The following is a 24,514-nucleotide window of genomic DNA, read 5'->3' on the forward strand; positions in this document are numbered from 1 at the left end:
TGATGCACTGAAAGCTCAATAAATGCTGGATATTCTAATGGGGATTATTGGGGTGGATGGTGGGTGGACATACCAACTGGAAAGAACAGTGCAAACAAGGCACAGAGGCAGAAAAGCCCGGGACTTGTTCTGTAAGCAGGTTGATAGGGAGACCTGTCTGGAAAGAAAGGCGAGGTCTGGCCTGCTGTGGGCACATGGCTTTCAAGGCTTATACACAGGTGGTCTCTTCGCCTTGCCACCTCTTCCTGGGGCCTGAAGAGTGGAGGAGAAGGGTGGGGGAAGCTCAGGTGACGAGTCTATGATGGGTGCTGCAGAGAGCACTGGAGTGGGAGTCCAGAGACCTGATCCCAGCCAGCTTCCTTCCACCACTAGGGAATTGTGTGCCTTTGGACAAGTCACTTCCCAGCTCTGTAAATGAGGAGGTGGCTGTTCCCACAGCCCCTGACACTAGTAAATAGCCTTCACATCATACTCTCATAGAGCCTCGCAGCAACCTGGGACCTGGTAGGGCAGGCAAGAGACACTATCTTCACCCAGAAAATGTGATAATTAGCTGGGCCCCATCTAGGTCCCAGGATGTGGTGAGGATGCACGGGGGGCCTAGGTGAGCTTGACCACCTGCTAATTTCAGATAGATAGATGCCAGTTAAGATTAACACCTGCCCCCGTTTTACGGTTGAGTAAACTGAGTTCAGGGAGGTGATGAGCCTTGTCTCATGTCACACAGCCCGGTAAGCGGCAGAGAGGTAGGATTCCAACACCAGATTCTTCCCAGCGCACTCCCGCGGCTTCTCCAAACACTTCCAGAGCTCCTCGCAGAGCCGGGGTGTCTGTCCAGACGGAAGCTCAGCCCGCCCCCCCCGCCGCCCCGCTGGTTAATCTGCCAGGGGTTCCTCAGTAGGGCAAGCTGTTGGGCCGGGCGCGGTGGGGAGAGGCCATTGGCGGGTCCGAGGTGGACAGGTGTTCCGCAGGGTCAGGACCCGCCCCGGCAGCACCGCCTGCCCCCTCCCCCGGCCCCCGGCTCCCCGAATGCAAATCGCTGCTTTGCCTGGGCCGGGGGCCAGGCGCGGGGGCCCTGCCAGGGGGCGTGGCCCGAGGCCCCCGCCCCGCCGCGCCGCGTGCTCACCTGGGGCGTGTGGCAATCCCGCCGCGCCGAGTGCTGCCCGGGTGGGCGGGAGGGAGCAGCGGAGCGCGCTACGGCTGCGGCGACGGCTCCGGCGGCGGCTCCCGCGGCGGCGGCGGCCGGGGGCGGGAGGCAGGAGACCCTGGCTTCCCCGGAGGCCCGGCTGGGACAGCCGCGAGGGGCCTGGGGGGAAGCTGGCTTTGGCCCCGCCTGGGGCAGGATGGTGAATCTGGAACCCATGCACCCAGGTGAGGGGCAGAGGGCGCGAGCTCTGACAGGTGTCACTGTGCTCGGGCAGGGGCGAATGACAGGGGCGCCGCTCTCGGGGGGTCTTGTTCCCCAGCGGCCAGGAGAGGGCAGTGTGGATAGCGGGTCGCCCCGAGCTGGCGGGCGCAGGGTCCGTCTGGGGGACTTTGGGGAAGAATGAAGGTAGGGGCTACGGTGGAGGGTGGGAGGGCTTCTGAAGCCTCGCATCTGGAGAGCGCTGGCATCTGGAGAGCCGCAGCCCTGTGGGACCTGGGCGTGCTGAGCTGTGGTAGTCTCGGGGAAGTTGCCCTGTTCACTGGTTGCAGAAGGGTGGCTCACTGGCTCAGCCAGGGGTGTGGACCTTGGAGTGCAGAAGTGAGAGAAATACGTGTATCCACATGTTGCGTGTTTGGTGTCCCAGGCATTTATGTGAAGTATAGGGAGAGTGGATATTGGTAAGGTCTAGGGGGTGCCTAGGAAAAGTGAGTGGAGCTGGGCATTTACAGAGGCACACCTGGGGCAGGTGCCATGGTGCACGTGTATTGATCAGGGCCTAGGGAAGCATGTGTCCGTGTGTGTCAGAGGTGAGTCTACCTGTCCCCATGTGTGTTGGGAGAGGAGGTGGAGCAGACCCCACCCGTGAAGGTGTACCTGCTCCCCTGCTCCGTGAGCCTAGGCAGTGCCGTAGGCTGGTGCGCGGCGGGGCTGGGGGCTGAGCCGGAGCTCTGTGGGACGCACAGGAGGAGAAGCCTGCACAGGGCCCTGTGGGAAAGCGCTTCCATCTCTGTGTCTGGGGGGTGGGGGGGGGGCAGTGAGAGATACATCCTCTGTGTTCTATGTCCCATGGATTTAGATACCAAGCCCTCCTCTCCTCAGGGGTGGGAACCTAGGCCATGGAAATGCTTTTCTGGGAGTCAGTTTCCCCTGCGTGAAAGGTCTATGGGCATGGAGTGAACCAAGACCCCTCCATTCACCCTGCTGATCCCTCCTTCCACAGCTGGGCAAGGACTCGAGCTACTAATCCTGGAGGTTGGACTTGGTGTCGGGGTGGGCCTTCTGGAGGTCTGAGGGCCTGAGCAGAGACGGACTGACATGGAGAAAGCTGAGCCTGATTTGGCCATTTCAAACCAGCAACTTGCCTCTTAAAGGGGGCAACACCCAATGAATGACCTTCATTAAGGACTTCAGGGCTGTTGATGGGAATTTTGTTACCTGCTCTCCTTTCTGGAGGAAGAGTGAGGGAGTCAATTCTCATGACCTACCCCAAGGAGCAGCGCAGGCTGGAGGCTTTGGCCCTTCCTGGAGCCGCCAATCCTTGAAATCAAGCAGCAGTGGGTGCACGGGAGAGACCCAGTTTCCCAGACGCAGTCCTGGTAGGGCTGAGTGAAAACCAGCAGACGGTGAGGTGTTAGCTCTGAGTGGATCCCCAGGTGCCAGGACATGCCAGGGAGGGCTCGGTGTGGCGGAAAGAATCATCCAACTGGGTATCATCCAATGGTTGGGGAAAGTCCATTTTCAGACCTCGTAGCACCAGCATGGAGCTGGACATAGCTGGGGGCAGATCCCGGGTTCTCCTTTCTCCACGTTCCACCAAGAAGGCCTAGGTGTGCATGGGAGCAAAACCTGAAGGCACACCCCCCAGTGGGAAGTTCTTTAGGACCAAGACCAGAGACTTCCTGGGGGTTTTCCACCTCATTGTCTACTGGGGGCTCCTGCTCTGGGGGAAGTGGGAGGAGGGGGGGCAGCTGGGACCCAGCAGGGAGGCCGCCTGGGGGCTAAGAGGATCTAGCCGAGAGCAGGAAAGAGAGGGTGAGGCTGAGGTGAGGAGGCCAAGCCCTCCATGCCTGGCCTGGGAGGAAGCTCCAGGCTGACGCTTTTCAGAAGCCCGGGCACCTCCCCCAGCCCTGTCCCCTGCAGGCAGACACAAAGGGGGTGATTGAGCTAAACCCAGGGTGCGCTGACTCCTCAGGTGGGTTCTCCGTCCACCTGTTTACCTCGGGTGGGTGACCTGAGTCATCTCTCTACATTTGCTTGCCACTGCTCCCCAGCCCGCTTCTGTAGTCTATCTCCCCTCAGGGCTGCCTGGCCTCCCTGTGAGGTTTCCTGGCCTCTCTGTGGTGTCTGGTTCCCCTTTGGAGACCTCAAAGGGATCGCTCAATTTGGGACTTTCTGTGGGGCCTCTCTAACTAGGTCTCCATTTGAGGGCTCCCTTTGCTGGGTCTTCTCAGTGGGCTTTTTAGTCCGGGGTCATCTTTGTAAGGTCTTTCATCGAGGGCGCTGCTGTGGGGTCTCTGAGGGAGGATCCGTCTATGGAGTGTCTCCCTGTGGGCCCCTCTCTAGGGTCTCTGAGTCCAGGATCCTCGCTGTGGAAATCTGGTCTCTTCTGAGCCCTGCTTTTCCCCTCCCAGCGATCCTGTGTCCTGCGGATGCTTTATAAGCAGCGCTTGCCCTGTAAATCCCCAGTCCTAGGCCCTTGGGGATTCCCCCTCCATGGATCTACTGCAACAGTCTGGGGGGGTTGGAGGGGGAGCAGGGGCACACAAAATAATGCGTAAGGTCCCCCACTCAGCAGCTCCGCAAGCACTGCGGCCCCTGAGTCAGCCCATCTTTTTGCTCTGATAACCTGGGTACCAGCCGTGATTCAGGTTGGCCTGGGACCTCAGCACTTTGTATTTTGTAGAACACCTCTCACATGGGAGCACAAACACCCGAGCAGACATGAGGTCACCAGACACAGGGCCACCCAGGCTAAGGAGGGGCTCCTCCCTCCCAGGCCCAATGCAGGTAGACAAGAGTCAGACAGAAAGCTCAGGAGGGAGAGAAGAGATGGAGGAAACAGTGGGAAACCAGCTGGAGGGGGACAGCTGGTTAGTCCCAGAGCATCTCTTTTTTGCCCTTTTCCTCACTGTGAGCTGTTCTCTATCAGCGTTGGGAAAGGAGGATCGAGTCTCACAGACTGATACCAGTTCCAGCTCAGGGGGTTGGAAGGTCTCTTGAGAGGAAGTGCATTTCTCTTGTAGAAGAGGTGAGAAGCATCTCCTCCAGGGAAGAGTTGGAACCCTGGCTCGCTCAGAAGTAGGACCGGTAGCCCCTTGAATTCCCTCTGGTAGAAGTGCCTGAAGCAGTGGGTATGGGAGGGAGAAGTCAGGAGGGAGCTCCAGTCCCTTCCGAAGAGATGAAGATGGACAGTAGGAGAGAGAGGAGTGGGCCTTTTGTTTTCCTGGCATAGCCTGGACCCAGGAGGTCCAGGACACCGTGGACACTCAGCCTGCAGCCTGGGGAAGTGCTGCCCCTTGGACTTTGCTCCTGCAGGTTCACACACACATCCTGGTTCACAGATGTGTAAGGAGGGGCTGCTGCTGGGTCATGCCAAGGCACAGGGAGGTCAAGGCCAGCGGCCAACATTTCGCTCCAGCTTCAGCGGGTGACAGCGCCGGTGAAGCAGATGAGGGGCTGCATCTGGTATCTGGGTTCTTACACGGACCAGCTGAGCCTCCCCAGAGAAGGGAGTGATGGCAAGGAACCTCCTCAGTTGCCAGCTGAGATTAGAACAGCAGAGAAGCCTGACCGCACCCCACACCTCTCTCACTCACCTCCGGCACGTGCTGTCCGACAGGCGAAGGGTTGTGGCGTCTCGGCGAGTTTCGGTGTTGGCCCATTTTTAGGCTGAGACCCAAGAGCTCGTCCCACCCATCAGCCTCGGCCTCCTACCCAACAGGAACAGGTTCTCAGTGTCTTAACATCCTAAGGGAGTTAAGAGGTTTCACAGATCATCTCAGCCTGACCCTCCATTCAGACTCAAATCCCTGTCCAATGCCAAAGTGTCACAATGTTGCTCCCATAATGGGTACATGCAATGAGTAGATGTCCTGGAAGAGTGTGGAGCCTTTGACTCCTTCAAAAGTTAATTTTAGACATGATTAGGACTACCTTTCATGCTAATTTAAAAGATCAGAGAGATGGCTTTTGGGTAGAGTTAAAGGTGGTGCAGGGAATGGGTGTTGGAGGAGTGTTTGGGTTACAGGCATAGAATTATGGTTTAGCTAAAATGTCACCCTTCTTAAACGTCAGATGTTTGAAATAAGTTGATTCAGAATACCTGGTCATCATCCCACCCTCACTACCTCTTAAACTCTTCTTGTCCCCATGAGCGTTTTTCCCATGAAGTCAGAATTGGGAGAATGCAGATGGCTTCCCAGGTAAAGGACAAATTATGATACTGCTTAGACAGAAAAACCAAAGCTGTTAACTGTAATGGAAGAAGGGGACTCCGATCGAAGCCTAAGTATCTGTTTAGTTAATTCATTTATCACGTGCTTCCTTTGTGCCAGGAACTGTGCCAGGCGGTTTTCATTCAGTATCTTATTTGCTCCTCACTATAACTCTGGGAAGTATCATTTTTCTCATTTTTTTTTTTTTAGTTGAGAAAACTGAGGTTCAAATATGTGGCCAGGGTCCCCCTGTGCTAGTTAGGATGGCACTGGGATTAAATCCAGGTCTGTCTGCTGTCAAAACCCATGCTCTGAATTCCCAGCGCCACTGAAGCAGGTTTAAAAGCCCACTGAGAGGGCTTCCCAGTGGTTGAGAGTCCTCCTGCCGATGCAGGGGACATGGGTTCGTGCCCTGGTCTCGGAGGATCCCACATGCCACGGAGTGGCTGGGCCCGTGAGCCATGGCCGCTGAGCCTGCGCTTCCGGAGCCTGTGCTCAGCAACGGGAGAGGTGGTGAGCACTCACCCCCTCCCGCCCCTTCCCAGCAGTCTCTGACGTTTTCTCTGCACTGTTGAAGGATCCCTATGGGGAAGTGTAACTGAGCCGATCTATAATAGGCAATGCCCAGCTCCAGCGTGGCCCTTCATGGGTGGGACGAAGCTAAGCCCATTTCCCCCCTGGAGCAGAAAGCGTGGAGTAGCAGAAGCCCTTTGCAGACCTGTCCGGGTGGCCCACACTAGTTACTCTGCATATTCATGCATGACAGACTGTACAAAAAGTTTCAAACTGCAGCAGGAAGGACTTTGGTTAGGCTGGAGAAATGCCTTCTTAAATGTAGTGCACTGAGAGGGGTGGCAAGTGTGGCTGCAGGGTTTCCCCTAGAGGTCTGTAACCACGCAGGACCGTGTGGATGTCTGGGGAGGGCTGTACGGAGCTCCAAGTATTTACCTGGGAGTCATCACTTTGACCGGTCTCAAAACTATTCCTCAAACTACAGTGGTTCCCAAGGTTGCTTACTCCCTCCCCTGCTCCTGGGGTGTTCCAAGGGCTGTAGAACCTCGGGACTCCCCATCTCTGTCTTGCTTGGCATAACAGTCACCCCTCCTGCACTGCAGTCACTGCATCCCCTGGGACCACACTTTAAACCTCTGCCAGAGCCACACACATCATTGCCCTAAAAAAAAAAAAAAAAAGTAGAAGAAGAAGAAGAAATAAAAGTCGGTTTCTTCCTGCTTTTCCTGGGGCGGAGGTCCACCCTTCTCCCTCCTCCTGGTCATCTCCAGACCTCAGACATCCAGACTGTCAACTGCCCAATTATGTGGCCCAAATTAAGACGGGCTGCTTACCCGGGATTGGCTGGGGGGCCGGGTATGCAAATTGGCTCACCAAGACTTTATCTGGTTTGAAAGAGTTAAAAGTGCTGCCCCAGAGAAGGGGGGGGGTCAACATGATTTGAATAAAATATTCTTCTGTCTTTAACGGCTTCAGTATTGGGGTGGTTTCATAAGGAGAGGAGCTGAGAGTGAGTTAGCTCAAAGTTGTCTCTTTCCTTCTCTTTGCTGACCCTTGAGGAGACTTAGGGGCCTCTTAGGCAGCAGCAGCTGTCTGTTGTGGGTAAATGTTTAATTTACTGAAATGAAGCAGGGCAGAGAGGCCAGACCCGCAGCACTTGGGGGCTGAGACAGGGGGCCTTGTGTAGGTCTTCTCTCTCCGCGGGACGCTGACCCGCCTGCCATCCCTTTCTTACTGAGAACGTTGAAGGAGTAGGAGAGAAGGTAAGGGTTCCCAAGGAGGGCCACACGGGAACTAGGGTTTGATCACCAGACAGTGGGTTGACCTCTGAGAATCAGGCAGAGAATAGAGGCAGGATTGGCTAAAAAAGAGGAGAAGGGCAAGCCTTGGTCCCAGGGTGCTCTTACCTCTCAAGGTAGAGTTATTATGAGGGGGAGGACGGGAGATGGATATTTCTTGTGCTACTTTAAAAAATATCAGACATCCCCCAAATCCCAAAGGAAATGAGGATGGAGAATGAGGAGCATTCTCCCCCATTCCCCTCCCTCCGCTGTACCCTTCCCCTTGTTAAATTTTTACCAACTGAGCCTGGCGATAGAAGGAAGTGGCCGTGAATGATGCAAAGGGGAGAGACCCTGCAGTAGCACTGGAGAAAGGGGGAAAGGAGGCAAGCCTGGGACGAGGGGATATGTGCCCCAAGCTTATGAATATTCTGATAGTTGTATGTTTAGGAATCAGGAATTTGAAAGTCTGATGCTTGTTGTAATTACCCATTCATCTTCGCTGTTTAGTTAAAGCCACATAGGTCATAGCGAGAAAAATTGTGACCTGTTACTAAAATCAGTTGTGTTCTCCCTGCAGATATCAAGATGAGTGGGGATGTAGCAGATTCTACAGTTGCTCGAAGTGCTCTCAGCCAGGTGGAGACAGGTAAGGGTCTTCTCTTCTGGGAAATGAAACAGAAAAGCAAGGGCAGGACAGAGTTACTGGAATTCATCGAATAATGGAATAACGTGGTACCTCTTCCGGCTTGGTCTTTCAGCCAATCAGACCCAAAGGCTGGTTCTTAGGAAATGAAGGGATTCCCTAGAGACAGGGGGTATGACCCTGGAGCCTTTGAACAGTAGACATCGGTATACAACGGAACAAAGCCTCTGAAACTAGGCTAGGAAAGGGCCAGATCCTTAGAAACAAACAAGAAGTCAGGGAGGAGATTCACTTTTTTTTTTTCATTTTTAAGTAACATTTGTTTTTTTGCTTTTAGCTTTTTTTACTATTTTTTTAATAGATCTTTATTGCAGTGTAATTGCTTCACAATACCCTGTTAGTTTCTGTTGCACAACAAAGCAAATCAGCCATATGCATACACGTCCCCATATCCCCTCCCTCTTGAGCCTCCCTCCCACCCTCCCTATCCCACCCCTCTAGGTCATCGCAAAGCACCGAGCTGATCTCCCTGTGCTATGCCGCTGCTTCCCACCAGCCAACTATTTTACATTCGGTAGTGTATATATGTCGATGCTACTCTCACTTTGCCCCAGCTTCCCGCTCCCACCCCATGTCCTCAAGTCCATGCTCTATGCCTACATCTTTATTCCTGCCCTGCAACTAGGTTCATCAGTACCATTTTTTTTTCAAGGCCCCTAGAAGCAGCAGGCTGTGTTCCCAGCTGCTACTGACTGACGGAAGGCAGAATGTGTCTCTGGTAGATGGGAACTAAGGCCTTTTAACCCCAGATTTCTCAATAATCCTACTCAAGGAACTAATCAAAGAGGCCCATGGACAAGTGTTCCTCTTCCAAATTACATGCATGTGGGTGGCAAACAGACCCAGAAAGGAGGGCTTGGTGCCTTTAGATGTCTTTGCTTTGTGAATAAAAGGAAAAGGAGAGGGAAGAGTTGAGAAGAAAGTTTCATAGCTCTCTCTCTCTCTCTCTTTTTTTTTTTTTTTTTTTTTGCGGTACGCGGGCCTCTCACTGTTGTGGCCTCTCCCATTGCGGAGCACAGGCTCCAGACGCGCAAGCTCAGTGGCCATGGCTCACGGGCCCAGCCGCTCCACGGCATGTGGGATCTTCCCGGACTGGGGCGCGAACCCGTGTCCCCTGCATCGGCAGGCGGACTCTCAACCACTGCGCCACCAGGGAAGCCCCTAGCTCTCTCTTTTAACTCCATAGTCCAAACCTTGCTTTGAAAGCTCCATATAATTAAAAAGAACTTGAAGAAAGATGAGCATAAGTTGTAACACCACCAAATAACTTTAATAGTATCCCAACAAGACCTCAATTAGTCTTTCATCTGGATCATTAGAGGCATAGAAATTAGAAGTGGAAGAGAATCGATGTCCCCCAGAGCTGAAATCTTTTCCCAAGTCTTCAGGTGCAGTCTAGTTCCATTCTTGAAGCTAAAAGACTCAGGATCAGGGACACGATAATTGGGGGTCTTGTGGAGGCATCTGCAGCATACATTTACCATAAACGTTTCTGCCCCTCCGCCCTCAATTTAGTCTTGAAACTGTCTGTTTACACGGGTAGTGGTACATGTTTTATACTTTGCTTTGTGTCTGGGAACAGTTAAGCTTGGAGAGAGTGGGCCAATTGCAACCATTTGTCAATTGATTTATTAGCTGAGTATGTTTAAAGGTCTGTGGAGTGGGGTATCTGTTCTCCCCAGTTGTGAAGAAAATTCCCTTTCATCTCCAGAACTCCAGCAAGGCTTTCATATCAGTTCACCTGATGAGTAGTAATAGGTACATCTCTGCTCTGAACTCTTCCCTAGAGAAAAACCAGAGTCCAGAAGCCTTGATTCAGAAGTTGAGTCACCCTTTCCCAGTAGCAGGCTGGCTAGAGCTGACCCTGTTCACCTGGGCCAGGTATATTGCCCCAGGTATGTGGTGACACAGCTAAGAGAGTGTCCATGAGGGTGGAAGTCCACACTTAACAGGATAGCTCTGGTGCTCTGTTATTAGTTACGGGACCAAGTCAAGACAACTGTGTCAGGAGTGAGAAGGACCTACATGAGACCCTGAAAAGCGATCCAGGAGACAGAGGGAGTTCAGAACCTGGGGATTAGGAAGGTTAAGGCGTTACAGGCAGTCTCAGCAGGCTCTGGCCTCCTGTCTGGGACTGTGGGAGCTTGAAGGAGAAAGGTTGAAGGAGAAAGAGTCTGAACATAAACTGGGACTTTCAGAATACAAGTGTCATCTCAGTGTCTGCCAGTTCAGAATGTGACCTTGGACCAGCCGCTTTGCTTCCCTAGGAGGCAGGAACAGATGACCTTTGAAGAGTATGGATTTAGAATCAAACAGACCTGGGGTAAGAATCACAGCTCTGCTGCTGACTGGTTTATGTGATCTGATGAGTTAGTTTAGCCTGATCTCTTGTAAAGAGGACAATTAATGTCCATCGTAGAGAGTGGGTTAAGGGTTAGCTGAGATATTTAAAGCCCTCAGCACAGTGCTTGGCACATTGACAGCTGCGGTCATCATTTCCTCTAATGGCATCATTAAGATTCTGTAATATACACAACGAGACTTGATGCTAAGTGTTCTGGGGCTGCAGGTAGCTGGGGTGCCCTTCTCCCCTTCACTCAGGCCAAGTGGATCAACCCTACAGGTTGATTTTGTTCCTTCCACCATTCAGGGAAAGAGTCTGTGTGGGTCCTCCTCAACTCCAAAGAGTCCCTTTAGTTCATCTGTCAGAACGCCTCCATTCCCAGATCCTTCACTTCTAGCGGCTCAGCTTGGTGGCTGGTAGCATCCTTACTTAGGTGACTGTCAAATTACTGCATGTTTTTAAGGGCAAGAAAAAAAGAGGCAGCTAATTAAAGTAACCAAGCTTCCTGGAAAGTCATTCTGACTCATTTTCTACAGAGGAAAACTTATCGTGAGTCACAGCGATTACCAACTTGGTTTAATGGCTTCCTTTGGATTTTTAAAAGGCAGATTCCCCTCCCCAACAGTGCCTGAATTAAGGGGTGGTTTGTCTCTGGGTTTTAAAGAAACTATAAACAAAGGTGACCTAGAAAGCCCCAGCTCCCTGAGAGCACCCTCTGTGTTGTGTGAAATCCCCAAGGTGCACGAGGTGGGAGCTGGGAAAGGGAAGTGAATTTCCCCTCCACACTGGCCAGGACTGCAAAGGAGAGCGTTTTCTAGTCCAGACACAGACCTCCCGGTTGGTAGAGACGTGGCAGGGAAGCTAGCTCATCCTTTCCTTTCCTTCGGTCTATGAGGAAGCCGAGGCATGGGTGGACAGAGGAGAAATTCAGTGTCTTTGTGACAGCGCTCGGGACCAGAGAAGACTCCCGATCCCCTGGCCAGTGTTGTTTCCACACCCTGTAGAAGACTGAGGCCAAGCTGTTTCTAGATTTCTGAACTATCAGCTTTTCTATCCTTCCTCTTACTTCCCGTTTTTACTTTTCCTTCCTTCTTGAGACTGACACCGATTTTTTTTTTTTTCCGGTTCTCAACTGAGTGGTTGATAAGAACATAGCCTTACCCACATTTCAAAAGCTCCCAGCTCCATAACTGACCATCCCCAAGCACCCAAGCAGATAACCCTATGACTTTTGACCGCTCTGGTCACAGTGTAGCCTCCTACACAGGGGGAGGACAAATACGGTGGGCTTGAGAAGAAGAAGGGAAAGGCCAGTCACATCCACGGAGCCTCCTTCCCATACCCAGGCCCGTGGAGCCAACTGTACATGCATTACCTCATTTAATTCTTACAATTGCCATTTTTATCAATGAGGAAATTGTGGCTCAGAATGAGAAACTAACTAGCCCAGGATCACACAGCTTCTAACCAGTAATCAAACTCAGTCCTGACTGCAGTCTATTAACTCCCTGCAGATTATTGGGCAAATGTTTTCCCACCCAGACATTTATTTTCCTCCCCATTAAGGAGGGTTTGGGGCTGGATAGCCTCTAAGGGCTGAATTTTTAAAGATGTGTATGCAGTTCTTCTTTTCCATATTCTCTGCCATCAGTTCCCACACTGTGCATTTGTGTGGGGACTTCCTCAGCCCTGAGCTCTGCCCGTCTACCCCGTCACCTCCCTCAGCCCCTATATCCCCTCCTTCCACCACCCCTCTCAGCCCGCTCTCCTTCTGACACCTCCAGCTGCCTTGCTCTGTTCAGGCTCCGTCCTCTTCTCTGACCTCGCTGGCAGTCCTCGCTTGTGTCAGACCCTGGGCTCAGAAAGATGACGAAACAGTCCCTGTCTTCCAGGAGCTTTCCTCCAGGGCTTCATGGTGGAGTGGATCACAGGGCCAACCTGTGTTTGGAAGAGCACGTTCAAACAGTGCGTTTGGACTTTACAACAATTCTGTGAGGGTAGATGACACCATCCCACTTTGCAGACGGGGAAGTTGAGGCTGGTTAGCTGATCTCCCCAAGGTTCTGTATCTAGCAAATGACAGAATTAAACTTGGGTCTTTCTAGTGACTATTTACCCAGAGATGGTGGTGGGAAGACTGGGGACCAGCACAGGAAACCAGGGACAGAGGACACAAGAGAGTGGCGGCATCAGGGAGATGCCGAAATTATGGCAGGTGGCTCCAGCCAAGGGGCTTGGCTCTCCTCCTTGGCTAGAGCCCCTGCTGGGGGGCTGGTCTCATCCAAGAGGCAGAAGCCTTGTCTGGTGCCAAAATGTGCTTGCTGGGGAAGAGAGGGAAAGAGCTGGGGTCCACTTACTCCCTTTGGTGAACTGTGGAGAGGGAGAATCTGGCCTTGGAGAGAACTGTCTCCATCTCTTCTCTCATCCTGGGCCAGCCTCACCGACACACCAGCCCCGGCTCCCCGCATTCTGCAGGCTCAGTTGTCATGGGTGGAGTGGGGGTTTGCAGGCCCAGATGACAGTGGAGCAGACGCCTTAGGACCCTTATCCTGCTCAGAGATCTGGGAAGGAAGGGCTCCACGAGGGGAGCCCAGGGGAGGAAAAGGGGAGCAAGAAGGAAGGGGGTGGGGACAGGACTCTGTTCAGTCATCCCTTCCTGCTGCCCTTCTTCTTTGCTTCAGTTGCCTATCTGAGAAGTGAAATGGCTCACCGTGTCCCACCGTCTGGAAGGACCATCCAGGGGAGTTAGCTGTGTGGGGACCCTTTGCAGAGAGTCTCCTCACTTAAATCTGGCAACTTTCTACATGGTTTTAAGACGGAATGGACACGATTATATAGGGGAGCCCAGAGAGGTTAGTGATTCTCCTTAAGGCCCAAAGAAATAATGAGTAACTGACCCAAGAAGAGAAGCCCTGTCTTGGTCAGTTCATTCCTGGGACCTCGCCATCTCCACCCTAGTGAGTCCCCAAGAAAAGAGCTAAGGATAAAGAAACTACGTCTCACTGCGACGAAGAGGTGCAGTTCCAGGCAGAAACAGGTGGAAGGCTCTAGAGACGTGTGTGGGTTTTAACCCAAATGTTTATGGAATAAAACTATTCTTTCAATGACAGAGAGGACGAGAGAAGTCTAGGAAGTACCTGGGGTGAGGTGAGACTTGGGGGAAGGTGCAGAACAGTCTCCTATTGACAGCTCTTTCTAAATGAGACACACGGGCGCACGCGTGTGCGTGCGCGCGCGCGCACACACACACACACACACCCTTTTATGATTAAATGACAGAGTGGGTGTGAAAGCACTTTGCAAAGTGAATGTCACCATACAAATACAGTCCATCATTAGGTTGATAATTATCAGAAACGTTCAGGAGACAAGACAAAGCTCTGTCACTGAGCAGTGTGGGACAAGTCTGCTTGTGCCTTAGACTCGAGTTTCCTTGTCATAATATGGCGGGAGAGAGGGCTTGAGGGAGTAAAGTGAAGAGAATGAGCTGGGTGGGCTCTAGGATTCAAGCCTGATGACTCTGGTCCTGTGCCTTGGTCTGTACCCACTCTCTCCCTTACCTCTCTGGAGGACAAAAAGGAAGCCACAGCCCCTCCAGATGTCCAGGGGGAACTGAAATGAATCCCTGGATTCTGAGAGGATATCTTGTCCATACCTCTCTCTTCCTTTGCAGCCATTTCAAAACCATCCCTGGAAAATAAAGGATCCTGTTCTTAGAGCTATTTTCCCCTCATTTATCTTCCATCCTTAAGAAAAGCTAACCCCACAATTTCTCTTGGCCACCTATTCTTGTAGGATACAATTCTCAGTGTCGGAAGTCCTTTCCTATCTCTTGTCTACAACCCTCACGCTGCAGCCTAAGCCCCTTGCCCCTGGTTCTGGCCTTCTCAAACCAGAGTGGCTTCCATCTCACCACGTTTCCAGTTTCTGTGCAGGGGGATGAGGAGGTACTAATTCACCATCCAGGCTTCATACTGTGGCTGTGTGTGCCAGAGGTCTCGGGAGAGCAGCCTGTGGCGTCAGGAGGTACCTGCCTCTAGCACACAGAGAACCTCTGCAAATAAAAGAATTACTACAGCAGCTCCCACCTGTGCCACACTTTCTCACCCATCTAGTCCCAAACCCAAGCCCACAGGGCAGGACCATGCTGCTCAGATGAAAATGTTGTGAAGTGTTTTTAATAGCAGTGGTTTTTTATATGTTGCTTGGAATCAGGAGGTTTATAACACATTCGTGTCCAGAAATGAGTCAAGATACTTTAAAGTCTAAGCACACTATATATGAGTGTGTTAGGAGTGTGTATGTCACAATCTCAAGAGGGGTAATAGTCCATATGGACTAAATTAATACTTGCCTCTGGGTAGCAGGTATGTTTGTAAATATAAAATTACGTTAAACCTTAGCACCAGTGCAGGTGGATGAGCCAAGTCCTGCCTGACACCCGTCCCTCTTCCTCTCGGAGATCTCTTTAAGGAAGGCCACCTTCCCCACCCCAGCTGCCATCTCAGCAGCCCCCAGAAGAACATGGACCTCCTTTTCTCTCCAGCCTAAGAGGGAACAAAGCGAGGGGGCCGGGTCGGGGGGGGGGCACCTGTGTGCTGTCTTTTACCATCTGGAGTTCCGCTTGGTTTCATCAGCCGTCATTCCTTAGGGCACCGCTTCAAACAACGTGGGCTGCAGGACCGCTCGTTTTACTTCCAGTCTGTCACAGAGCAGTCCACAGTCCCACCGTGCAGGACTGGTATGCAGCTCGTACCCACCACACACATTCAACAGGGCCCAGACTTGTCTCCACTGCGTCCACAGGGAGCGCTCACTAATGACGTACTTGGGGTGCTGTGAACATTTCTAAATTCTTACTCTCTGTGTTTGGACGCATCTGGTCTCCAACCTTAATGAACAGCTCAGACCCGCCTGGCTGTTGGACCACACTTGGAGGTGCCCTGCATTAGAGGATAAGAGTGTGCATAAGAATGCCCCTTTCCTTTGGCATCCCATGGACAATGGGTACATCTTATGACCTTCTTAGCATCCCTCCTACTCCCACTGTTGGTGCCGTGGGGGCAGTGATGGGGAGATCCAGCAGGAGAGGTCAGTCCCAGGCTATCCTTTGCTGCCAGGGGTGAAATGACACCCACCCTCAACCCGCTACCAACACACACACACACACACACACACACACACACACACACACACACACACACACACACACATAGACAGAGAGAGAGAGAGAGGCCCTGAGCAACGTCCAGAGACTTAACACTGTAGCTTCTGGGCCTTAGCCCTTCACTAAGGCACCCAAATTGCAGCCCCCCTCCCTCATAAGCTGTGAGTAAATGCTTTTGGTCTCTTGGGTCCACCCTCCTCCTTAAGAAACAGTTACAGCAATGAACACCTGGTGTGGAAAAATGCTGAACAAGTGGAAAAAGAATTTGAAAAGAAATGAGCAGCCAAATTAGGGTTACGTCTTCGGGCTTGAAGAGCGGCCCCGTCTGGAGCCTGTGCTCCGCAACGAGAGGCCGCGATAGTGAGACGCCCGCGCACCGCGATGAAGAGTGGCCCCTGCTTGCCACAACTAGAGAAAGCCCTCGCACAGAAACGAAGACCCAACACAGCCCTAAACAAATAAATAAATTAAAAAAAAAAAAAAGAGTAAATCCTATTAAAAAAAAAAAAAGAGCAGCCCCAATCCGGACAACTGAAATGCAGTTACACTCCATCCGCCCCACTCCCAAACACACAGACACACACGCCCAACTCACACTCACGTGCAAACACACACGACTCACACAATCCCCACCTCAAAGCCCTCAGGGCAGGTTGGGCAGTCTGGTGGTGGGCTGCACCCACTGGCAGTCTTCCTTTCTGGTCAAGGCTCTATCAAAGGCAGGCTGGGGTGGTGGTGGTGGGGGTTTGTGAAACTACAGGAGGGGTAGGGGAGACGGAAGTTGGAGTCTCTGCCCGCATTTGCTAGTGGGTCCCCCTCGGGAAGGGAAGGGCTCTGCCAGGATGACCCGTCCTTAGGAAGAGCTGCTGAGGGGAGAAGCAGGTGCAGCTCCCCTTGCCTCCTCTCACTCCCCACTCCCCACGGCCAAGGGGAAGAGGGGCAGACATGTCCTTAAAAGGGAAGCTGCAGGAGGTCATCCCAACTGGGGCTGCGTTCCTCTCATTGGAGCCTGAGGGTCTGGTAGGACAGGGCTGGGGAAGCTGAGCGAATGACCAGAGTCCTCAAAGGAGGCTGAATTTCATTTCTAGGGACTTCAGCCACAGACAGTTCAAAGTCCCCTCCTGGATTCTCCACGGGCTTAGAGCTGACTGTGGGGGAGCTCCTGGCTAACAGCAGAGCCCTGGGAGACTCAGGGAGGGCTGGCCTTTGTGCCAAGCTCGGAGCACGGGAAACAGAGCTGCAGGCATCTCCCCAGAAAGCACTCGTGCTGTTGACTCAAAAAATAATAGGTGTTCATTTGCATGGCATTTTACATACAGGTTCCGTGCCCTGCGTTCCATCTCCTATCACTGGCACCACCGAAGCCCTCTAGGTCTCTCCTCTCCTGTCACCCCCTCTAGGAGCATCGCTGTGTCCTCCAGACTCCAGAACTTCCTCACCACCATCTAGGCCATCCTCGGATTAGGCTAGCCTGAGAAAAAAACAGCGGCTGGTCTCGCTTGGGTGAGACCAAATCTGGGTCCAGATTTGCACTAGAGAAGCAGGCAGGAAGCCTGACGGGTCTGGGCCCCGTTGGGCACCTCGGTGAGGGGTGCCCCCCCTGCCTGCTGGGAAGAGGAACAAAAAATCTAAGCCAGAGAGCCCAGAGAGGGGCCAAAAGGAGAGGAAACCCAGTAGTTGCTATGACGATGGGGTCCTGGCGCCCAATTTGCATAGGGCAATGATTTCCATACTGCTGGGTGAATTTCCATATCCCTGCCTCAAAGCCTGTTGGGGCAGGGAGTGGGGAGAGGGGAGAGGTCATTTGAAATTCAAATGAGGATGATTAAGCTTTTCTTGAGAAGGGAAGCACGCACAAGAAGGGTTAAGCCTGCTGGGAAATGTCTGCTCTGGACTCCAAGGTATCAAAGGGAGGTAGCACTGGGCTGGCTGCTCCCACCCTGTCCCTGTCCCCTCCCCTCAGGCCCCTGGAGGCCTGAGGGTGGTTGGCTGAGTAGGGTATTTGTGACCTCTGCCTCTCGGGAGAACCAGCTGGGTCCCCATCCCCGCCTAGCCCCAACTCAGTTTACTCCAGCGGGAGAACCAGCTGGGTCCCCATCCCCGCCTAGCCCCAACTCAGTTTACTCCAGCATCACAAGGATGATTGGGCTCTTAAGGACCATTGAGTGAGTTCTGGTCCTGGGCTCAGGCCTGTCTCCCTCTGCTGACAACAGACTAGTCATCTCAGTTTTTCTACCAGTGAAACTGGAGAAACAGTCTGCACCTTCTCCTGTGGTTGGAGATGTGAGGAGAGATGGAATCTGGACTCATCTCTACCATGAACCTGTGTCAGCAAGTCACCTCCCGTCTTCAGGCCTGAGTTCGTGCATTGGACGGAGGGTCTGAACTTGAGAGTCTCTAAGATCACTTCCGGCTCTAAGATGCTGAGATCCGTGAGCACATGCTGACCCTTTGTGCTCACTGGTTATTATTTGAAAGGTGGGGGTTGCTGTACCTCTCAGTTCCTGTAACGTGTTAGGAAGGGCACTGCTGCCCCCAGCTTACCAAGGCGGAGGCATTAAGGGCATAGACTTTGGAGCCAGAGTCTGTATTTGAATCCCAGCTTTTCTACTTACTAGTTATATGACCTTGGGCTGGTTACTTAATGTCTCTGCTCGGTTTCCTAGACTGTAAAATGGAGGTAATAACAGGGATAGACTCCTAGAGTTGCCGTGAGGATTTTTTTGTTTTGTTTTTCTTTTTTAATATTATGGAGAGTAAGGAACTTTTTTTTTTTTTGGCTTTTTTTCTTTAATAAATTTATTTATTTATTCATTTATTTAGGGCTGCGTTGGGTCTTCGTTGCTGCACGCGGGTTTTCTTTAGTTGCGGCGAGCAGGGGCTACTCTTCGTTGCGGTGCACGGGCTTCTCATTGCGGTGGCTTCTCTTGTTGCGGAGCACGGGCTCTAGGCACACGGGCTTCAGTAGTTGTGGCACGCGAGCTCAGTAGTTGTGGCTCGCGGGCTCTAGAGCGCAGGCTCAGTAGTATGGCACACGGGCGTCGTTGCTCCGCGGCATGTGGGATCTTCCCGGACCAGGGCTCGAACCCATGTCCCCTGCATTGGCAGGCGGATTCTTAACCGCTGTGCCACCAGGGAAGCCCCTGCTGTGAGGGCTGAATAAGCCAACGTGTGTAAGGCGCTTAGAGCAGAGCCTGCCATACAGTAATGCCATTTGCCAGTATTAGTATCAGAAGGACAGAGTGTCCACACGTGACCCAATGGCCAATCTAGGGACCCTCTATTAGGAATATGGGCTGTCTCCTGAGTAGACCTACCTGTGAATTCGTTCACTCATGGCCAACACACTGTCCTATCCACCTGCGCTTGGGAGTGGGAAGCGTGCTTTGGTGAAGGACCCTCAAACAAACTGACTCCAGGCAATCAGGAAATGGCCAGAAGAAGGGGAGGGAGTTGGTGGAAAGACCCCTCCTCCCAGGACCCAGTGTTTAGGAATGGTACAGATTCAAGGAGCCTAGATGATGTTTATAGTTCTGGAAAAATCTTTTTTCCCCCCTCAAGTTTCTGTGGCGACTCCATATGTGTTTTCATTTGGAGATAGTATGTCAATATATACTGTGGTGTGGTCAGCCTTGGCTGGTGGACAGACGTGGGCTTGAGTTTCTACTCAGCAATTTACTAATCAGTAACGTTGGGCAAGTTGATTGACCTCTCTGAGCCTCAAGTTTCCTCATCTGTAAAATGGGGATAATAAGAACACCTACTCATAGGGTGGTTGTGAGGATTAAATGCTCTCCTGTGTATAAAATGTTTAATACAAAGCTTGGTGCATAGTACATGCTCAGTAAATGTCAACTATTAATTAATCCCTATTATTTGAAAATAGTGTTCTCCTGCCAAAATGTTTGAAAATTCTCTGATCTAGTCCCATTCTCCTATTTTATGGGGAAAGAGAGTGGGGTCAGAAAAGAGGAATGACTGTCTCAAGGTCACAGCAACGGGTTGAGATCCCTGTTTCTTTAAAAGCCCTTTCCCTACCCTAGAGGCAGTCCTCTGTCTTTTGCTTTTGTTTCCTTGTTTTGTTGGACAAAGTCTCCCCCCTCCCCATCATCCTTCCCTCAGAAGTGGCCCCTCCAGCCCTAGGAACACAGGCCCCAGCAGGAGAGGAAGCTACGTTACCCCGCGTGAGGGAAAGGGCATGGCATGGTGTCTGGATGCGGAAGACGGCTGTGTGACATTAACCAGCCCCGCCCTCTCTGAGCCTCAGTGTACTCACTGGTGAAACAGGAGTTCTGGAATCCCGGCTCTGTAGAACTCACAGGCAGGCGAGACTCTAATAAGGACTAGATACGAAAGTGCACTGCACAGAAAGGAACAAACCCAGTGCACGCCCCAAGACCCATGCGTGTTGGCCAGCGCACCAGCCCTGCAGCCAGAGCCCTGAGATCCAACTTCCTTTCCTCCAGCTCAGGCACCATGGCCCAGCCTCAGTTTCCTTATCTGTAAAACAAGTTGTGAGGCATGAATGAAACAAGAGTGTATCTGTGGCAGCTCTCAGAAGTGAGAGTTGTTCTACAAATGTGAGATAGCATCTCCCATCTACCACACACGTGCCCCTCTGAGCGGCACAAAGGACATCTGTGTGCCCACGTGAGGACCAGCGCCCGGCTGCACGCCCCTCTCGGTAGCTATCCTTGCTCTTCCCACCCACCCTTCTCACCCCCACTTCACTCAGTCCCGGGAAGGGGGTGGCGAAGTGTCTCTTACCAACCTTAAACCTCTTTGAACCTCTTCCCCTCTCAGGGCTGGGCAAGGAGTAGAGAAGGGGCTGGTCTGGAGGTGACCTTTAGGGAAGCCCTGGGCTGTGGTGGAGAGCCAAGTCCGGGCATCGGAGCTCGGGCTTTGTTCCTGCTTTGCCATGTGTTACCCGTGTGACCTTTAGCTCGTCACTCATCCTCTCTGGGACTTAGTTTCCCTACCTGTAAGTGGTGGGTGCTGCACTGGGAGTGTCTGTGTGGTCCCCTCGAGCACAAGAAAGTTCTGATAGAAAAGTAGCGACCAAGGTGCTTCTCTGACCTGCGCTTAATTAGGAGCGATGGGAACCCTGGGTTTCTTTAACAGAGTTTTTCCTTTGAAGTTGGATTTTTATTGTTTTCTAGGGTCAGCGGATCATGAGTGGAGACTTTGCTGGGGAACCTGGCCCTTTGGCCCCATTCCAGGAGGGGTCTGAGTCCCTGGCCTCTTCAGCATAGCCTCTGACCATGCTGCCCACTTTGGGCCTCAGTGTGAGGCCAGCAGGAGGTACAGGGGCAATGCAGGGGGCCCCAGAGAGTCCCATCTATAGCTCAGACTGAGAAGAAACAGGAATTTTATTTCTTAAAAAATTCGAAGACCTCGGCGAGGAGCCTTTCATTTATCAAAGAATGATGACAGATAGTAAAGGGAAGTCGGAGGAGGCTGGGCTTCCCTTTTAGCAAAGGTGGGCAGCTCCACGCTCCTGACATCTGTGTTAAGGGCCTGCAGACCAAGGCTTCGGGGTTCAGCCTCATGACTGTGCAGGTGGAGAAACTCACTGGAACGCTCACACAGGCCGGGTTGCAAGGAAGCCCTGAGGTCAGTCGCGTTTACTCTGCCATTCTAGAGAGGAAGAAGCTTTAACTCATGAAAATCCCCAAAGCCACAGACGGTCAGAGGTGGAGGGACCCTGTAAGATCATCCTGTCCTGGGGTAGCAAGTGGGTTTCTTCAGGAGAGCTGTTTCTGATCATCAGTGGTGGTCACTATGCACTGAGTTTAGGAAAAGGAAGCAAGTGAGGTGGTCCATTAGTGATGTCTGCCCTGGGCATGGCTCACACGCTGCATCTTTGCATCTGCTATCCACAGCCGGGGACACTCAGCTGGTGGAGACCTGAAGCTCAGATCTCCCATCCCCTATGCCGGTGTTCTTCCCACAGCCCATCAAGGACATCCTGTGTCCTGTTCTGCAGGTGGCTTCAGGGGCCAGCCTCAGTTTCCTCCTGGGCATTTCTTTGCTCCTACGAAGAAGGTGGCAGGAATATAGGCAGAATTTTTTGTTTTAACATGTAAGGAAAATTGAAGGCTATGGAGATCAAGCAACTTGCCCAAGGTCCAGCATAAAACAGCCTTTGAAGTAACCCTCAAGCTCAGTTTACAGTGTGTTCTCTGTACAGAGCTCTGACCATTAGGCAACAGTGCCCAGTTCCTTGGAGGGATCTCAAGTAACAAAAAAGGTAGGCATAGTGTCTGTGGGGTCTTGGGGAAAAGTGTTTTGACTGGGTTGAATGACCTCACTGGGAAGTCCCATGGTTTGCTCTGGCGGCTGCCTGCCCAGCAGTGCTTCCAAGGTCCTGGTTGCTTTAATCATTGCTATCCCAGGAAGTGGCAGCACATTTGCCAAGTGGTCATAAAATGACAGGGGAAGTCTTGCTGGGTTAACCTGAGAGCGGAGCTGGTGAGAAGAGAAGCAGCCCGGAAATGAGAGAGGTTCGGCCGCATTGCAGAATGCTCTCTGCATGTTTACCAGGCAGGAGTGAAAATCCTGCTGGAACAGGATTCCTGTGCTTCCACCTCCCTCACCCAGAGAATTGCTCCCCAGGCAAACTCACATCCCAGCGCTGCCAACGCATGCAAATCAGCGGGCCTGTGAGGCTGTGGCTCAGAGGTGGGAAAGCAGAGGGCTGGCGCCAGCTCCTCCTGTCTACTGTCGGACAGGGGTCCTTGCCAGGTGGCTCGGACTGCTGACCTGGTGCCTACCAGATGCCAGGGAAGGAGAGGCAGAGGTGGAAGCTGCCTTTGACCCCTGCGCACCTCCTACAGACTGATCCTTGGCCTTTCTCATGGGGACTCCATTGGGTATTACGGCCATCCTGGCCTAAGGAAATTCTATCCAGAATCCCGGGTCTCCCCACCAATTCAAGGTGCCTTTTACCCTCTTTTGGTCACTAAATCCCATTTTCTATGAACTGGGATGTTGTCTTCATAATTAACCCAAATCCCTCGAACTATATTCTCGACCTCTTCCTTTGTCTGGAGCTCTTTGGTATAGATGAACAGTTCTGGGTACCGTGTGGGACCAGGGAGATTCAGGAGTTGGGCTATTTCGCTGGAGCTTGGATGGAGTCCTCAGACGTTGTCTGAGTTTTAGAGATGCTAGCAGTGGCGTTAACGCTAGCGTGGGAAGGATGTACCACATTGGGGCTGGAGACGTGGGTTTTTGTCTTCCCCTGAGGATCATTCCCAACACATGCCCATACTTTAAAAGCTCTGTTACTTCGTACATATTATCACTTAACCTTGTTGAGACTCAGTTTTCTCACTGTAAAATGGGGGTGAATAATAAGGCTTCATTTTCCCAAAGGCAGAGCGCTCGCCCTGATCATCTCTTCAGGTCCCTCCCAGCCCCGTGAGCCATAGTTCCAAGGTGTTTGCGCTCTGGCTTTCTTGCTAGAAGCTTCATGGTCCAGAGTTTCCCAGGAGACCATGAGAACCGAAACAGGCTTGGAGAGACCTTAGCTGGTGTCCCTTCCAGCTTGGCACAGTTCTTACCCATCTGCCCCAAGACATCCAAAGAGAGGATTCTGAAGCTTCCTTTGTGAGCCCTTTCTGCCCCATCTCTGCCCTCTGTGTTCATATCTTTTAGTTGTGGGCAGAACAAACAGGACAGAGGGAAACGGTGGGGAGAGTTCTTTGGTCCTTCCTTGCCTCCCTCTGCAAATGCTACACAGTGACCAGCTTCTGGGAAGGGAAGAAAAAGCCCTGGTACATTTCAATCCGCTGCATTGAATCCTAGGACTTTAGAGATGGAAGGAATTTTCAGTCCCCTGAGATCACCCGAGATCCCCCTCTTGATATTATCAAATTGCCCCTCAATTCAAATACCACTTCTATAACATCCCTGAAATAAGCAACCTCTGCCTGAATGTTCCTAGCAATGGGGAGCCCTGTTGATATGAAACTGTGGGTTTCACTGCTGGACAATTCCATGTTTTACAAAATTCTTCCTTATACTGAGGTGAAGCCTGCTTCCCAGGAACCTCCACCAATGACCTTTGTGGAGCTGGGTCTTCGCAGCTGCAGACTAAGCCTGTTTCACATCCATGCCAATATTGGGGGAGGAAGGAAGAGTACACTGACATTTACTGAAGCACTTACTATGCGCCAGGCACTATGGCAAGAAGATCTTACAAATGTTCCCTCATTGAATTACTTAAAAATTTTTTATTTTGAAAAACTTCAGATACATAGAAAAGAGAAGAAACAGCTGTAACAGCTGTTAATGAACAGCCATGTACCCATCACCTGGATTTAATAGTTGTTAACATCTTGCCATGTTGGTTTCATCCTTTTTTGGGGGAAATATTTTATTTTTAACTTTTTATTTCAAACGCATGCAAAGGTAGACACTAAAACGATGAGCCCCATATACTCATTGCCTACTCTCAACAACCATCACATTTCTGCCATTCCTGTCACTGGAATATTTTCTTGTAAATTATAGACGTTATAACATTTCAATCCTAAATATGGCAGTATGTGTGTCTAAAATGTAAAAGACATCTAAGGGTAAGTGTTCTCCTCTCTAGGCTAAATATCCTTTCCTCGTTTGGTGTGACATCTAAGCCCCTTACCGTCTTGGTCCTCATGTTGCGCAGTCCAGTTCATCAGGGTCCCTTTAAAAAATGTTGCCCTGAACTGGACGTGATGCTCTGAGCAGAGGTCTGCAAGTGATGCTCTCAGCAGAGATGTGCAACGATCTGCATGCCTGCTAACGCACAGGATAGCATTAGCTTTTTAAGCAGCTACGCCACACCTGTGCAGTACACTCAGGCCAATACTGGCTTCAGTCAACTGAAATTCTCCCTTTTTGGGGTTCTTTTTCACATGCGCTTTTTCACTAGCGCCAGC

The 24,514-nt window shown here is 51.8% G+C and overlaps 1 protein-coding gene across 5 annotated transcripts in view; it reads left to right on the forward strand.

Annotated features, from left to right (window-relative positions):
* Positions 1 to 1,269: 1,269 nt before the first annotated feature.
* The window catches only part of POU2F3 (POU class 2 homeobox 3), a 79,575-nt gene continuing 56,330 nt past the window's right edge, over positions 1,270 to 24,514 (forward strand). For 4 of the 5 annotated variants that reach the window (XR_009565056.1, XM_030839324.3, XM_030839355.3 and 1 more), the window contains exons 1-2: positions 1,270 to 1,371; positions 7,954 to 8,022. Coding sequence is in view for 3 of the 5 variants with exons in the window: in XM_030839324.3 (XP_030695184.1) it covers positions 1,344 to 1,371; positions 7,954 to 8,022 (97 nt within the window). In the remaining 2 variants the exon portion in view is untranslated. Of the gene's footprint in view, positions 1,372 to 7,953; positions 8,023 to 24,514 lie in introns of those variants that run through there. The other variant, XM_060304499.2, reaches the window with a different exon arrangement.

The sequence above is a fragment of the Globicephala melas genome, chromosome 8, assembly GCF_963455315.2.
Source record: "Globicephala melas chromosome 8, mGloMel1.2, whole genome shotgun sequence".
Taxonomy (NCBI): domain Eukaryota; kingdom Metazoa; phylum Chordata; class Mammalia; order Artiodactyla; family Delphinidae; genus Globicephala; species Globicephala melas.